The 15,529-nt window shown below is 41.3% G+C and overlaps 1 protein-coding gene across 1 annotated transcript in view; it reads left to right on the top strand.

The window, feature by feature from the left end:
* Window positions 1-15,529, top strand: part of mfhas1 (multifunctional ROCO family signaling regulator 1) — a 38,869-nt gene that overhangs the window by 17,047 nt on the left and 6,293 nt on the right. Inside the window, exon 2 of the mRNA XM_080419207.1 lies at window positions 14,957-15,404. Coding sequence (XP_080275333.1) covers window positions 14,957-15,087 — 131 coding nt within the window. The 3' untranslated portion in view covers window positions 15,088-15,404. The remainder of the gene's footprint in view (window positions 1-14,956; window positions 15,405-15,529) is intronic.

The raw sequence follows: 15,529 nt of genomic DNA, 5'->3' as shown, positions 1-15,529 counted from the left end.
CACTACTGCTAGACATCTAGTGCTTCATTTATACTTGGTTTTGCAGTAGTACAGCACGCCCCAAAAGATTGCAGATCTACAAGCTCACAACGTGTCACAATGCGATGCTTTGTGAGCTTGTAGATCAGCTGTAGCCTGTGTGTGCGTAGGCTCGACAAAGCAGTACCACAGGTTATTGTACAAAAGCCTTTAATAAGCCTCTCCACCTGTGACTTATAAACCTGCACATCATCATCATCATCATCATGATAATTGATGATGGAATGATGTGCTGCCAGCCTGCCACCAACCCTTTGATAAACAAAGGATGTGTCCTCTAACGTAATCAGCTGTGTTGGTGCAGCAGCATAGCCTTCACAAGGCCCACATTCAAATAACATTCGGCAGACAAAAACAGCGCCGTTCTACCCTGCATGCCCTTAAAAAAAAAGTTCCACTTCCCTGACAGAACACACACGCTGTGCCTGACGGCTCTGCATCGCCTCAAAAAAAGTTCCACTTTCTCTGAGGGAACACACGCTGTGCCGACGGCCTGGCTCCTTCATTGACTTTAATTGGCGTTCTGCCCGGGAATGCTCCAGAACAAACATCCGCTCCATGGCCTCTCAGAGCCAGTGCAAGCATTTTTTAGGGATTTATGGAGCATTGTGCTGGACTTATAATAAAGAAAACAGTGAATTTATGAATGCAGTATTAGAACACTGACGCCGCGTGCATTCACACTAGCGGGGCAGCAAAAGCTGAAAAACGACCAAGTGTGGTCAGCTGCTGCAGTGGTTCTCAAACTTTTTCATGCCATGGACCCCCGGATTGACACGCGTTAGCCTGCGGACCCCCATTTGAAAAGATATGCCAGGCAGGGACCCCCATAAGAGAAGATTTTTACGGCTCTTTAGCGGTGATTCTCAACCATTTTAATTTCAAGGACCCCCAGTTTGTCATGCATTAGGCTACGGGCCACCTTTTAATGGCATTTCTAATCTGGGACCCCAATTTATATTGTAAAATCAATGTTAATTGATTGATACATTTGGTACTTTTACTCCACTAAAGTATTTCCAATTGTCTATACTTTTACTTCTACTCCACTACATCTCAAAGGCAAATATTGTACTTTTACTCCACTACAATTTGGACAAAACAAAAAACTTTAGTTATTTTTCAGATATAAATGATATATCTATTTTATACATATATAAATGATATATCTATTTGAAAATAGCCGATCTACAAGCTCACAACGCGTCGCATTGCGACGCGTTGTGAGCTTGTAGATCTGCTATTTTCAAACATTTTAGTTATTTTACTTTTGGTACTTTAAGTATATTTTGATGCCAATACTTTTGCACTTTTACTCGAGTAACATTTTTTAACACAGGCCTTTTACTTGTATTTTTATATTGTGGTATTGCTGATATCTGAGTACTTCTTCCACCACTGAGTGGAAATGATGATGAAACAAAAACATAGTGACAGATTGATGCTTCGCTGCGTCATGGGAACGCTGACAGGAGTTGAAACCGACTTAACTCTGTTTGGCATCGGGTCACGCCCCGCCATGCAGCGATAAGTGACGGCCGTCAGTTTGTAGCTTCGCTGGTATCTGTCGAAACGGGCGCAACCATTTTTCTAACGGCGAATAATGAAGTGTTTAAATTGTGGCAATTTTACGAACGCAACTCGGTCCTTTTCCATTGCAGGAAGGAAGGGACACTTTGAGGCGAAAATAAGAAATAATCAAAAATAGCAGATCTACAAGCTGTAGATCTGCTATTTCTTTAAATACTTGAAAAATATCGAAAATGTTTGGACATTTTTGAATAATTTTAGAATTTTTAACCCCAAATCTTATCATCTGGGGGTCCCTGCATGGCACAAAATATTTTACGATGGGGGTCCGAGGCCAAATGCATATCAATTTGGGGGTCCGCGGCACGAAAATGATTGAAAACCACTGTTGTAGCCTATTGTATGTGCACCTCCTAGATTTGCCGGAGCCCAGCAGCGAGGTACCGGAGCTCGGCTCCGGCAAGCTTGTAGTTTATTGCTTTGTTGTGTGCGTGTGTGTGTGCGTGTGTGTGTGTGTGTGTGTGTGTGTGTGTGTGCGTGTGCGCGTCTCAGTGACGAGAAACAGAGTGACATGAAGTGACAGCAGATGTTGGTTATTGTTTCTTCTGTCATGATGACATTAATACTGCATGATGTCATATATAGCCCGTCTGTGCTTCATGATTAGCTCATGTACTCATGTATGAAGTTAAGCATGTTTTTCTATGTGCACTTTATGGTAAATAAATAGTGCCACTGAGAGGCAATGGGTTTGTGTGATTGTAGAGCGTTCAGATTCTCTATACGACCTGTGTTATGTACTGTCTGTGTCTTGTCTCTAAAGGTAGCTCTCCCCCCATAGGACCCCTGGGGGTCCCCGGACCCCAGTTTGAGAACCCTCAATATTTAGTCAACTTGACCGTTGGGCTCTGTACTTGGTCTGCTCTTTTTCCCTCTACACACCAACTCTCGGAAAATAGTATATTTTCGGCTAACGTTCCCCATCGCACAAAGATTTGGCGGGACCCCCTGTAGTCACTCTGAGGACCCCCTAGGGGTCACGGACCCCCTGTTGAAGACACCTGGTGTAAGTAGTTAAATGTCTGAAAATACACACTAACATGAATCCAACACTGATGATATTTTCTGTAAAACAAGTCTATGAAGCTATCTATAAAATCTATGAAAAAGTTTAATCTACAACACAATTGTGTACAATATGTAGTGGGGGTCCCTGCTTCATCTATAATAATAATAAAAATAATGCATTTGATTTATAAAGCACTTTACATTATTGTGAATCTCAGAGAGTGCTACAGGGTTTAAAAGCATGGCATAAAAACAGCATCTAGGCAACCAAACAATTACATGGGACCCAACCCTAAAAGAAAACTCTTTGTTGATAAGGTAGGTTTTTAGTTTTTAAATGCATCAGTGGACTGTAGGCCTGTCCCCGACTAAGGATTTGTATAGTCGAATCTGATTGGCGACTAATTGCCAATAGTCGACTGGCAGTCGACTAAGGACACACACCCCCCCCCCCCCCAAAGAAAAACTGAGATTGGCAGTGGAATCAGTCTGATTCGATGCCAATCTCGCAGTCAAATCATGCAAAAAATATGTTATGCAATAGAGGAACATTCCATTTGAGCTGTAGGGGTGCTTAGTGTCTGATTTAGCATACTATTGGTTTCTCCCAATAAATCATGAATATCCTATTTTTGGCAAACTAATAGTTAATTCATATAAAAAACTAGGCCAATCTCTCAGTCAAAAAAAAAAAGTTTTTTTTATTTATTTTATTAAACATTCTTTTATAATTCGACTAAGAGATTGGCAGTCGACTCAGACACCCCTCGACTAATTAGTCGACTATTCAACTACTAGAGGTCAGGCCTAGTGGACTGTGGTACTCTCAGGTGTTCGGGGAGGGAATTCCACATACATGGGGCTGTATAGCAGAAGGCCCGGTCGCCCAAGGAGAAGGTTGGTGTTGGAAGAGCGGAGGCTTCGAGTGGTCGGGTTTTGGGGGCGAGGAGTTCATCTCTCTCTCAGCTAAGGCGTCCTTGGGCTGAAAGCATTGAAGACCCCTGCTCTACTGTATACATGCATGTATCTGGGTCAAACTAATGCTTACTGTATGTAATTAACCCTCCTGTCTGGCAGGGTGTCACAGTATCTTCACGTCACATGTGACCTCTAGTCTCCACGTCCCACAGGGCTATGCATTCACTGGCAGTATTATGTACAGTATGTACAGTATGTAGGCCTGTTGTATTTCTAAGACTGCCTGTTTGGAATGAGTTAAATATCGCTGTCGGCGGGCGGACAGTGATTTGTGTGTCCAAAACAGGATATGGAAAAGATAACCTGTGTTCCGATTGATCCAGTGTCGCTATTATCATTATTATTATTATTTTAAAATCATTGTTACTATTATTATCGTTGTTTCAAAGAAAGGAGGTTGCACAGCTCGTAGTCACGATGCAATAACGTTTTAAAATGTATTTAAGACACCAACGTTTCGACAAAGTATGTCTTCTTCAGGGTATTAATATAATCATTATCATTTAGTCACAAGCTCTTGTTAATACTTTTAATAAAACCCACAGACAGACACACTTTCAACGTTTTGGGCATGTCACAAACATATTCAAAATCTTTCAAAAGTGTTTGGCCGCGGACCCCCATCTCAAAATATTTTGTTCCACCCATCTCAAAATATTTTGTTCCAGGGACCCCCCAGAAGCAAAGATTTTAGTTAAAAATGTTCGCTTTAAAACAATATATATTTAAAGATTTTCACACCTTTTCATAATTATTTCAAAAATAGCAGATTTACAAGCTCATAGCGCGGCACTCGGTGCCGTGCTATGAGCTTGTATATCTGCTATTTTTGTATAGCCAAAATGTAAAAGAATGCTTTTTAGCTCAAATACAAAAGTGACACAGATGCGTTCCAGGTCTTAATGGGTAAAAAAAAAAGACAATAGTGAAATATAGAGATACAAGGTTTCTGCTCTGACAGTGACATTGTTATGTTGGTCCGTGTCTTGCAGGCCAGACTGACATTGTTCAGGGACTGGGTCAGTATTTCTAGCTGTAGGGCATGAGTCACATTAATTATGTTTAAAGAGGACTGGTCACATTACAGAGAGCTTCATCTAGCTGTCCCCCCTTTCTCTAAATGCTGCTAGTGCCTTTACAGGATGAAATCCACTAGCATGTGCTCTGTTCTGTAGCATCATGTTAGGCACTGATTCTCAACGTTTTGTCATTTCAAGGACCCTCGGTGTAGTGTCAAAGTCCTATACTTTGGCACTACTGGTTACCGACAGCCGAGAATGATGTTGTAGACGTGTGCTCAATAAAACCGACATCCAGACGTGTCCGTTGAGTTGATAACAAATGATATTTATTCTCTGTAGGAGCACGGCACAGCATACGGACCAGCAGCCCTCAAGAACACAGTCGAAAAAACTGTTTGCCTCTGGCCAATCAGCGACCTCTGCGCCTGATTAGGGACTTTGTTAAAGGGGTATTTCACCTTCAAAAAAACTTTTGGTCATTTTATCATCTACTCAGGCCTTTGTGAGCCCCCCAGACAGTTTTTAAGTTGCTCGATTCAGTATTTATATATTTGATATTCATTTTATCAGACACGCCCCCTTCCTATACAAACCCATTGTAACTTCAAACTCCATTTTAACCATGTTAGATTCATCAAAAACACCCGTCCTTGGTTCTGGTGACTCACCCTGCCCTCCTAATACGCGAGGGGGACGTGTTTTTTCAATTACTTTTTTCATTTATTTTAAATATTTTATTTGTAAAATTAAAAAAATTAAATACAACAAAAAAATTAAATAAAATAAATGAAAACAATAATCGGAAAAACACGGCCCCCTCACGCATTAGGAGGGCAGGGTGAGTCACCAGAACCAAGGACGGGTGTTTTCGACGAATCTAACATGGTTAAAATGGAGTTTGAAGTTACAATGGGTTTGTATAGGAAGGGGGCGTGTCTGATAAAATGAATATCAAATATCTAAATACTGAATCGAGCAACGTAAAAACTGTCTGGGGGGCTCACAAAGGCCTGAGTAGATGATAAAATGACCAAAAGTTTTTTTGAAAGTGAAATAACCCTTTAAATACCCTGGCCAAACCTTGGCCTTGACCATGCCCTGCAGTGACATCATCAAAGGAGCAAAACAACAGCAGCAATCATATAGGCTCTTACACCTAGTTTGATATGTATTAGGCCAGTGGTTAGGGGTCAAGTGTCTTGCTCAGGGACACCTCGACACATTGCCGAAGCCAGGGAATCGATCCTGGGACCTTCTGTTTCCCAGGTGGCCTCTCTACCGATTCAGCAAGAAACCCTACCAAAAAGTAGTGTTGTATTAACTGTCTGAAGGCCTGCATTGCACATCACAGAACAATTTACAATGCAGGCATTTAGCAGATGCTCTAAACCAGAGCAACTTACAGTAAGCAAGATAAACACATACATCAACAGTAACAGGGGGAGTACTTGTACATCAAGCTGCCTCACGCTACAGAAACAGTTACGTATTTATCACACATGCCTATGTCATTACCACGGCAACCAGTGGACGACAACATCTGAATACTCAAATCTGATCTGATCACTTAACTCTTAAACTGCCAGGGTTTTTCAAAAATAGTACTCAAAAACTGCCAGCAATTTACATGGTAAAACATAGGAAAAATGTTATTTATTTCTCAGTTGTTTATCATTGAAGTGAACGGAGCAGCAACTTTTTGGAAAATGTTATCTCCTGGTTCTTTGAGAAGAACGGAAAAACCAAAAAAATAAAGAATAATTTTAGAAATTGTTTTATTTTGTTTTGGATAAAAAAAACACGTTTATAAACATTTTTGGCAGGCAGAGAGTTAATAACAGTGTGACACGGACAGTCAGTCCTAAAGGTTGTTTTTGAGAACCGAATCGCATTTTGCTCGCACTCTGAACAAAGCCTAAAGAAGGCCGCCACTGTTTCCACAGTTGGACATCAGTATTGTATCGGTATTAACTATTCTAGGAAGTGCAGGACTATAGGAGCCGTTGGCACCAGCTTCCCCCAGCAGCACCGGGGGCTGTGCCAGCCTGCAGACAAGGCCCTGGCACAGCACCGGGGGCTGTGCCAGCCTGCAGACAAGGCCCTGGCACAGCACCGGGGGCTGTGCCAGCCTGCAGACAAGGCCCTGGCACACTGCACTGCTGCCAACGGGCATGGCAGCCTTTTGTCCCCCTGGCCTGCTTCAGAGACGGGCTCCTGTTGTACGTTCACGTGATTATTCCGTTCTGCCCATTTGAACATCTTCTATGCTCATGCACGCACGCACACAGGCAGGTATAGGCAGGCAGACGCACGTGCACACACACACGCACACACTCACACACACACACACACACACGCACACGCACACACTCACAGAGTTTGGTAGAAACGATTATTTGCCGCACGTACAGAAATATCCAAACATTAGTGTCTATGGCAATGATTCCCAAACTGGGGTCCGGGAGGATATTTCAAACCACTGGACCGATCAGAACCACATTTCTTGTGCCAGTAGTAGGCCAACAAGGTACCTTCAAGGTACGAGGAGGAACTTTGTCATTTTAGTATTTCATTTAGTTGTGTTTTTTTTGTATCCTTAACCATTTGACTGCCAATCACGTAGATCTACGCGAACCGATTTAAAGCCGCCACGTGCCAATCGCGTAGATCTACGTGAAGTGAGAAGTTTTTTTTTTAATATATATTTTTTCCAATTTCACCCAAAGACCAAGGAGATATGATTAGTTGAATATAGACTCCTATCCACTTCCTTGTTAACTGAAAACTTAAAAAGTCTATATTTCGGCTCCTGAGTACTTTTTTTCCAATGAAAAACTCTGGCACTGACTAAAAAAATATGAAAATATCTCTGGCAGTTAATGGGTTAACTTAAATTTTATTGCATTTGACTGAAACTTTGCCGAAATATGGAGTTGTACGTCATAGATGATGTAATAACGCCATAGATGTGCTTCTCAAAGTGGGGTCCAGGGACCCCCTAGGGGTGCTTGAGGGGGTTCCAGGGGGTCTCTAGCAAAATTAGTACATTGGCAAGAACATGTCTTATACTCAAAAGCTCCTTAAACCAGAGCATTCCTTTAGTGGCAACAAGTTACTACAAGGATCATGTTATGTTGTGAATGTTGCTGTTCAGAATGAACACGCTTCAGGCAACAAACCCAGCTGACCAGTGTTGTAAAAGACTTCTTTCTTATAATTGTCCCTAAAACCCAAGTGGTTTCATGTCAAGGACCCCTGAATTTGGCTGCGGACCCCCATCTGAAAATATTCGGTGCCAAGGAGGGACTCCAATACAAGATTTGTGGTGTTAAAATGTTTAAAAAAATAATCCAAAAGTTTAAATTATTCTCAAGTATTGTCAATTATTGTCAATGCGACACGTTGTGATCTTGTAGATCGGTTATTTTCAAATAGCCGATATATACAGTATATAGGGTTAAGGATTTTGATGTTAATTTAACACATTTTGCCGGGGAGCCCCTGGAACCTCCTCAAGGACCCCTTGGGGGTCCCCGGGACCTCCCTTTGAGAAGCACTGCCCTACACACAGAGGGAGGGCTGCTATTCTTGCGTTAGTAAGTCGCCCTTACATGGTGATAATGTATATGTTAACAACACTAATAGACAGAGCTGCAAATAGGACCACACTAGCATGGTAATATTATATATCGTCGGGCAGAAACCTCTTATCTCCATATTTTAACTTTTTCTTCCCGTAAATTAACGCCCTACTTGATCGTACTACAGCGTCACATGAAGGCATCAAAAGTAGCAGCTTTTGAACTCGAATCCTGCAAAGTAACAGTGTAGGACATATGACAGAGACGATGTGTAAACAGGAGCCTGTGCATTACACTAATAGACTGAGCTGCAAATAGGACCCAACGCTCACAGCTGTCCCTTTACATCCATGTAGCTACACTGTAGCAACACTGTAGCAACACTGTAATAACACTGTAGTAGTAACACAGTGTAGCAGCAGGCCAGGCCATGAATGGCCCTAGATTGACATCATGAACCACTTCATCCATTTAGACCGGGAACGCATCTGTGTCATTTTAAGATTTCTTTGGCTATTCAAAAAATAGCAGATCTACAAGCTCATAGTGCGGCACCGAGTGCCGCACTATGAGCTTGTAGATCTGCTATTTTTTAAAATACATATCATTTTGGGGGTCCTTGACATGGAAAAGTTGGAGCACTCACTGATATAGCAACATACTGTTAGGATTTAGAAAACATCTCAAAATGTTTTGTTACAGGGACCCCCCCCCCCCCAACATTTGAGTTACAAATGTTTGCTTTAAAAAATATATGTTCAAAGATTTGCACAAATTTGCAAGATTTAAAAAAAAATAGCAGATCTGAGCTTGTAGATCTGCTGTTTTTGAATAGCCAAAGAAATCTTAAAATGACACAGACGCGTTCCATGGACTGAATGGGTTAAACCCTATATGCCTCTTTGACCGGCGGTGTCCCTCAGGGGTCTATACCAGCCCCCCCCCCCCCCTACACCAAATCTCCTCTGAGAAAATAGACCATCTACTTTGTTTTGCAGAATGTTTTGCCTACATGACCAGAGGAGCAGCGCTATAGGGTTCATAGTGGTTATATATCAGCTGATGATTATGATGATGTAACTGGGAACGGGGGAAAATTCCACTTCCTTGATGCAAAGGAATAAGATCCCTTATATTGTTGGCTTTTGACTTAGAGAGTACGTTTATATGCTTGTATATCCTTTAATAATTGCCATTATGACTGCTAGAATGGTGTGCGTAATGGTTGGTTTAACCTTTTGTGAGGTCACACACACACACACACACACACACACACACACACAAACGGGCTAAATAATTCATCATGCTTCTTGTAAATCCCTCCCACCGTTTAGCTAACAGGTGGTCCACATGGAATAAGACATTGATGGACAGATGAATGCCTGAGACAGTCTGTGGAAATATGTATATATATAGAGAGAGAGAGAGACAGAGAGAGAGAGAGAGAGACAGAGAGAGACAGAGAGAGACAGAGAGAGACAGAGAGAGAGACAGAGAGAGACAGAGAGAGACAGGCTTGAACGTGAATAGTTTGACTGCCGTTTTTAAAGAAGGCTTCTGAAGGTTAGAGGGGAACGTTTGTGACCCAAAGGTTCCCAGTTAGATTCCTCAATTACAGGAAAAATATCTGGGCGGGGAAGTGAATGACCACCACTTACAAGCTCAAAACGCGTTGCAGCGAGACGCGTTTTGAGCTTGTAGATCTGCTATTTCTTGCTATTTCTTGCTATTTTTTAATTGGAATCCTGAATTTCTTTTTGCCATTTTTGAATTGGAATCCTGAAAAGTATCATTTTTATTTAATTTCAAATGCATTTGAACTTAAATACAAATACATTGGACATAAAACGGACAATAGAATTGTTATACTAGTCATTAAGCTACTAACATAGACTGAAGTAATTAAAGCGGGTCATGTTTGGAATTGTAAACAGCTGAAATCAATAATATGTCAGTATTCCGGTATTAACCTGTGGGCCGCATTAAGTGAAGGTGGGGGGCCGCATGTGGCCCCCGGGGCCGCCAGTTGCCCACGTATGAAGTAGAGGGAAGGCCAGCAGGGGGCTCTCTGTCCCTGAACATTGAGATGGCCTCCTCGACCCTCAACCCTGCTACTGTCTGCTGCAACAAACAGCTGCTTCATCTCTGGATCATAAGACCATGTATTATTATTACTTCAGAAAATCCCATGATTCATGATATTAACCCATTGAGACCGGGAACGCATCTGGGTCGTTTTAAGATTTCTTTGGGCTATTCAAAAATAGCAGATTTTTTTGAAAATGTTTGAAAATGTGTGCAAATCTTTGAATATATATATTTTTTAAAGCAAACATTTGTAAAATGTGTTGTTCCAGGGACCTCTAGAGGCAAAGATTTGAGTTACAAATGTTATATATATATACAATATATATACAAATTTTCACGATAAAAAAAAAAAATAGCAGATGTTCAAGCTCATAGCGTGGCACAGAGTTATGAGCTTGTAGATCTGCTATATTTTTTTAACGACACAGATCCCGGTCTTAATGGGTTAATATCATTAATCATGAGGTTTTCTGAAGTAATAATACATGGTCTTATGATCCAGAGATGAAGCAGCTGTTTGTTACAGCAGACAGTAGCAGGGTTGAGGGTCGAGGAGGCCCTAATCTAATGACTCACAGGTTGCTGGTAGTGTTGATTTTGACAGCAAATTTTGATTTAGTTTTAGTCATAGTCTTTTGAATAAAAATCCATTTAGTTTTAGTCATCTGAAATATTTTAGTTTTTGTCTAGTTTTAGTCGACTAGATATCATAAGATTATAGTCGACTAAAATGTATGTTGGCGGTGCCTTGATGGCGTCATAATGGCTGATTTTACACTTGGTTGCATGCTGACAATAGCTGATCTACAAGCCCACAACGCGTCGAGCTTGTAGATCTGCTATTTTCAGAGTGCAACACCCGAGCGCAACCAAACATAAAATGACTTGTCTTTTAGTTCTACTGGATCTCTTCTCCACTCGTCCCTCACTAACATTTTAGTCTAGTTTTTATTTGCTGACGAAATTGTCAATATATTTAGTCTTTTTTTTTGTTTAGTCATCATAGCTTCGTTTTTATTTAGTTTTTATTTAGTTTTTATTTAGTTTTCGTCAGTGAAAAAAGGTAGTCGACGAACATTTTTCGTCATAGTTTTAGTCGACAAAATCAACACTGCCTGATGGTTTGATGCTCCGTAACAGACAGGAGAGGCTGACCTCCAGCTGTGTGATTGCAGCTGCACTGCGGCATGTGTCTTATAGCAGTGGTTCTCAACCTGGGGGTCGCGACCCCCCTGCCAAATAATTTGGGGGGGGTCGCCAGATTTTTTGGTGAATGTGAAAAAGAAAGGGAAAAAAACTAATTAAAAAAAAAATTAATGTTATTAATTCAGGCGCGGGAAATAATATCATTATTTTGGGGGTCGCGGCCTGAAAAATTGTCAAATAATATAAGAAAGAGGCAAAGAAATTGAATTGAAAATAGCTGATCTACAAGCCTCACAACACCTCACGTTGTGAGGCTTGAGAGCTTGTACATCGGACGCCGGGGTTTAAGTGGTTATGAAATTAACCACTTAAAACCTGAATATGTCGTCATGCAACGAATAGGGAAAACAGCCAATCTACGAGCTCACAACAGGCCGCGTCGCAAGCTTGTACATTTGCTACTTTCAAAGTATATATTTTTTAAGTTCTTGAACGTTTTTGCCTATAATGATGGAGAGCCAGGTTGAAAGTGGTTAAGAGTGATAGGAGAGAACAAGGACTATGCTACAAGGTAACTATGAGAACAGATAAGCTACATACCTACCTAGCCTCTGTCCAAATAGTCCACAAGGAAGTGCAGACATAATAAGTAACCTAGGATAATAAGTAACCTAGGATAAAGAGCAGGCACATTGTATAGGCTATGGCTATTCAAGAGTGAACCCATTTAAGGCCACCTTCACCCAAATATCTGTCCTGTGCAACTAAACATTCAGTGTGTGTGTGTGTGTGTGTGGGTGAACCTACATTATATGCTGTAGTGATGAGCGGGTCGACCCGTAACCCGCGGGACCCGCGGGTCAACCCGCGGCGCGGGTAGGTCGAGTCAGGATTTCAGAGGAAATTATGCGGGCTACGGGTGAGCGGGTCAGCCGCTCTCACACGCAAAAAAAAGAAAAAAACCCTATTTTGAACAACATGCTTGTTTATTCGGCCCATGACAATGTTGTGCTACTGTAGACATTTAAAGGGACTTTGGGTACTTAAAAGAGCGCTATATAATATATATATATATATCGCGGGGCGGGTTGAGCCATAGATTTATATATGGGTTCGCGGGGCGGGATGGGGCGGGTTGGGTTCCGTGGCGGGGCGGGTCATGAAAAAACCTGACCCGCACATCACTAATATGCTGGTGCACCTACAGCGGGTGCTGTGACACAAGTCCAGGGGTGCCGCAGAATACTTTGATAATATTTGGAATGTATCAATATCTCTTCAGTTTAACCACTTAATTTATAGTTTGTAAAACGGAACCCAGTTGCTCTGTACTTGGTGCATTATTTTTCTATCTACATAAAAATCTGTTTGCCAAAACTAGCAGATCTATAAGCTCACAACGCATCGCAATCTGCTATTGGCGAACGTTCCACCTCGAACAGGGATGCTGGCGTTCAAGGGCTTAAATGTCAAGTAGTTATTTTCAAACTGTCCTATAATCATTATAGGACAGTTTGTATAGATTATAGTATAATGGAAAAGGTTTTCCTCGTGACAGACATACTGTATCTCAGGGGGAAAGATTTACATATTTTCGAACCATCCGCCGTGGATGAAAAAGTTATTTACAGGAGTGTGCCCTGAGCCAAAAAGGTTTGAGAAGACCTGACCTATACAGTATGAAGCAGTTAGGAGCATCAGTTCAACCAACTAATAAGTTACTGTAGTCTGGAGCCCTGCTCTTTTTAACCTCCATAAACTGTGAAGTTCTGTGATTTTTATTTGTGTTTATTTATTTCCATTATAACCAGAACCACCCTTGAAGGGGGAGATATATCATACAATAATTAAATGAAAACTCCGAAAAAATGCACAAACTTGCAGATCTTTTTGAAAATAAAAAAACAGTAATAATCATAAATTTAAGGTATAAGTTCAGGTTTAGTACTACCTCCTGAGCAGGGCTCAAAGTAGGTTCTGTGAACCTCATGTGAAACTGAGTCGTAGCGTTATGGAAAATAAACCCACAACCTGAGAAATAATGTTACATGATGGAACGGTTCACTTAGTTCTTGTAGTGCAATTTACAATTTAGCAGACGCTCTTTATCCAGAGTAACTTACAATAAACAAGGTAAACACATACAGTACATAGAATGCAGAGAGACAGTGTAGTGTCTCAGTAAACCATAGGATCACAGGTAAACCAGGAACCCAGCATCAGTCTAAACAATGTACTGTCAAAATAATAATCTGTACATTGAAGCTATAGAAACTATAGGATGCCAGCAAAACAAATGATCTGTCTAAATAACATCTAAATTACATTTTAACCTCTGCATAAGACTAGTCAGTCAACCATCAGAGCGAGAAATAACCCATATTAGAATTTGGTATAGTGGTGTACATACATATTCACTCATACATTTACTATGTTGTTCCTTCACTGGTATCAACAGTTTGTTCTTTCTTATGTGCTGCACAGTGTACCGCTGCCATCTAGTGGTCAAATAGAGAATAGCTGTCTTGGAAAGCCAAACCTTGCTGTCTGTAACAACATGAACTTAGTTTATAGTTATTGGTTTATAGGTTGGGCAACAGATAAGGGTAAACTTCCTGTATTTACTTACTAGTCCATAGAACAATATCAGTTGCTTTTTTTAAAATAAATCATTATATAATTTAGAACTGACTTGAAATGGGAAAGTTGCTAGTTGTACATACTGTATTGAATTTACTTTGATATAATTCAAACCCTGCTATACCGGCAGTACTCTGGAAGCCTCTCTACTGTCAACAGTGGAATTAAATGTATATTGATCATATAAAGTATCCTTGGTTTTGTTCATATTGAGCTTGGATGAGTCTACCATCTTCCACTCTGATGTTGGAACATTCAGAGTTATTGTTCGTGAGAATAAGAATGCAAAATTATATCCTTGACATTTAGAAAGGTTGAGAATCACTTCATGAATGCATTTTCTCCATCTCTCGTTGTGTTATATGCGGGATTTCTGAGTGTGTATGAAATGGAATTCGGTTCCATTTTGTACACTTTCAGAGTTAATGATAAGTGGAGGATTGTAGGAGTCCCAGAGGAAAAAAAATGGGGGTCAGTCAGTGGTCTAATACATCATTATAATTATCAAATTAAAAAGAGAAAAAAGAAGCGCTGCAGGGATCATTGAGAGGCTCTGATAGATAGGTGCTCTTTGGTGATACAGGTAGGAACATATGAACAAAAAAAGGGTTTACTGCTTGCCAAAAAGGTGTGAACTGCAGACTTGCAAAGAAATGAATTCCAAGGCACTCCGTCCTAAGTGAAAAAAATATATAGATTTATTTAGAGCAAGGCAACAAAATATGACCAACGCGTATCGACCTAGAAGGTCTTCATCAGGGTTGGTCTGTTCACATAATGATCAAACTCAGGGTCTTTGTAACGTAAAAAGGTTTCATTAACGCATCGTCTCCCTCTCTCTCTCGTTGTGTTTCTGTCTGTCAGGTGAGCTGCTCAACCAGACTCGTCCAGAGGGACTGACGGAGATCATCTGTCCAAAGAACTGTGCCGAGCGTGTGAGCGTGGCCCTGGTGTACCCCCCCACCCCCACCGTGGCCAGTCCCTGTTTCAAGTGACCTCTGCCGGCCTCCTGCCTGGGGTCAACCTGACTGACTGTGTCCCTCCTCCCAGGGTCCTCTCTGTCCCCCCCCCCCCCCCACCCACCACGCTGACTGACACACATCTTTATGAACACGCTGCTGCTGCATTCTGGTTCCTCCTTTCCTTTCCTTCTGAAGCCTGGCTGGATGGACACACACGCACACACGCACGCACACGCACACACACACACACACACACACACACACACACACACACACACACACACACACACACAGTCCAGCAGGCTTTAAACTGGATCACAACCTCGACCCAGTGGATCAACTTGAGATAGGTAAGTAAGTGTTACTGTAGTATGCCTTATCTCTGTAGTTCTCAGCAGAAGTGCGTCAACAATACAGTATTTTGTGCAATTTCATTCAATTCCCAATACAGATGCAAATTCTACACCCTAAAAAA

This window comes from Gymnoscopelus braueri, assembly GCF_963280865.1.
Source record: "Gymnoscopelus braueri genome assembly, chromosome: 22".
NCBI lineage: Eukaryota > Metazoa > Chordata > Actinopteri > Myctophiformes > Myctophidae > Gymnoscopelus > Gymnoscopelus braueri.
This window is presented reverse-complemented; position numbering and strand designations above follow the sequence as displayed.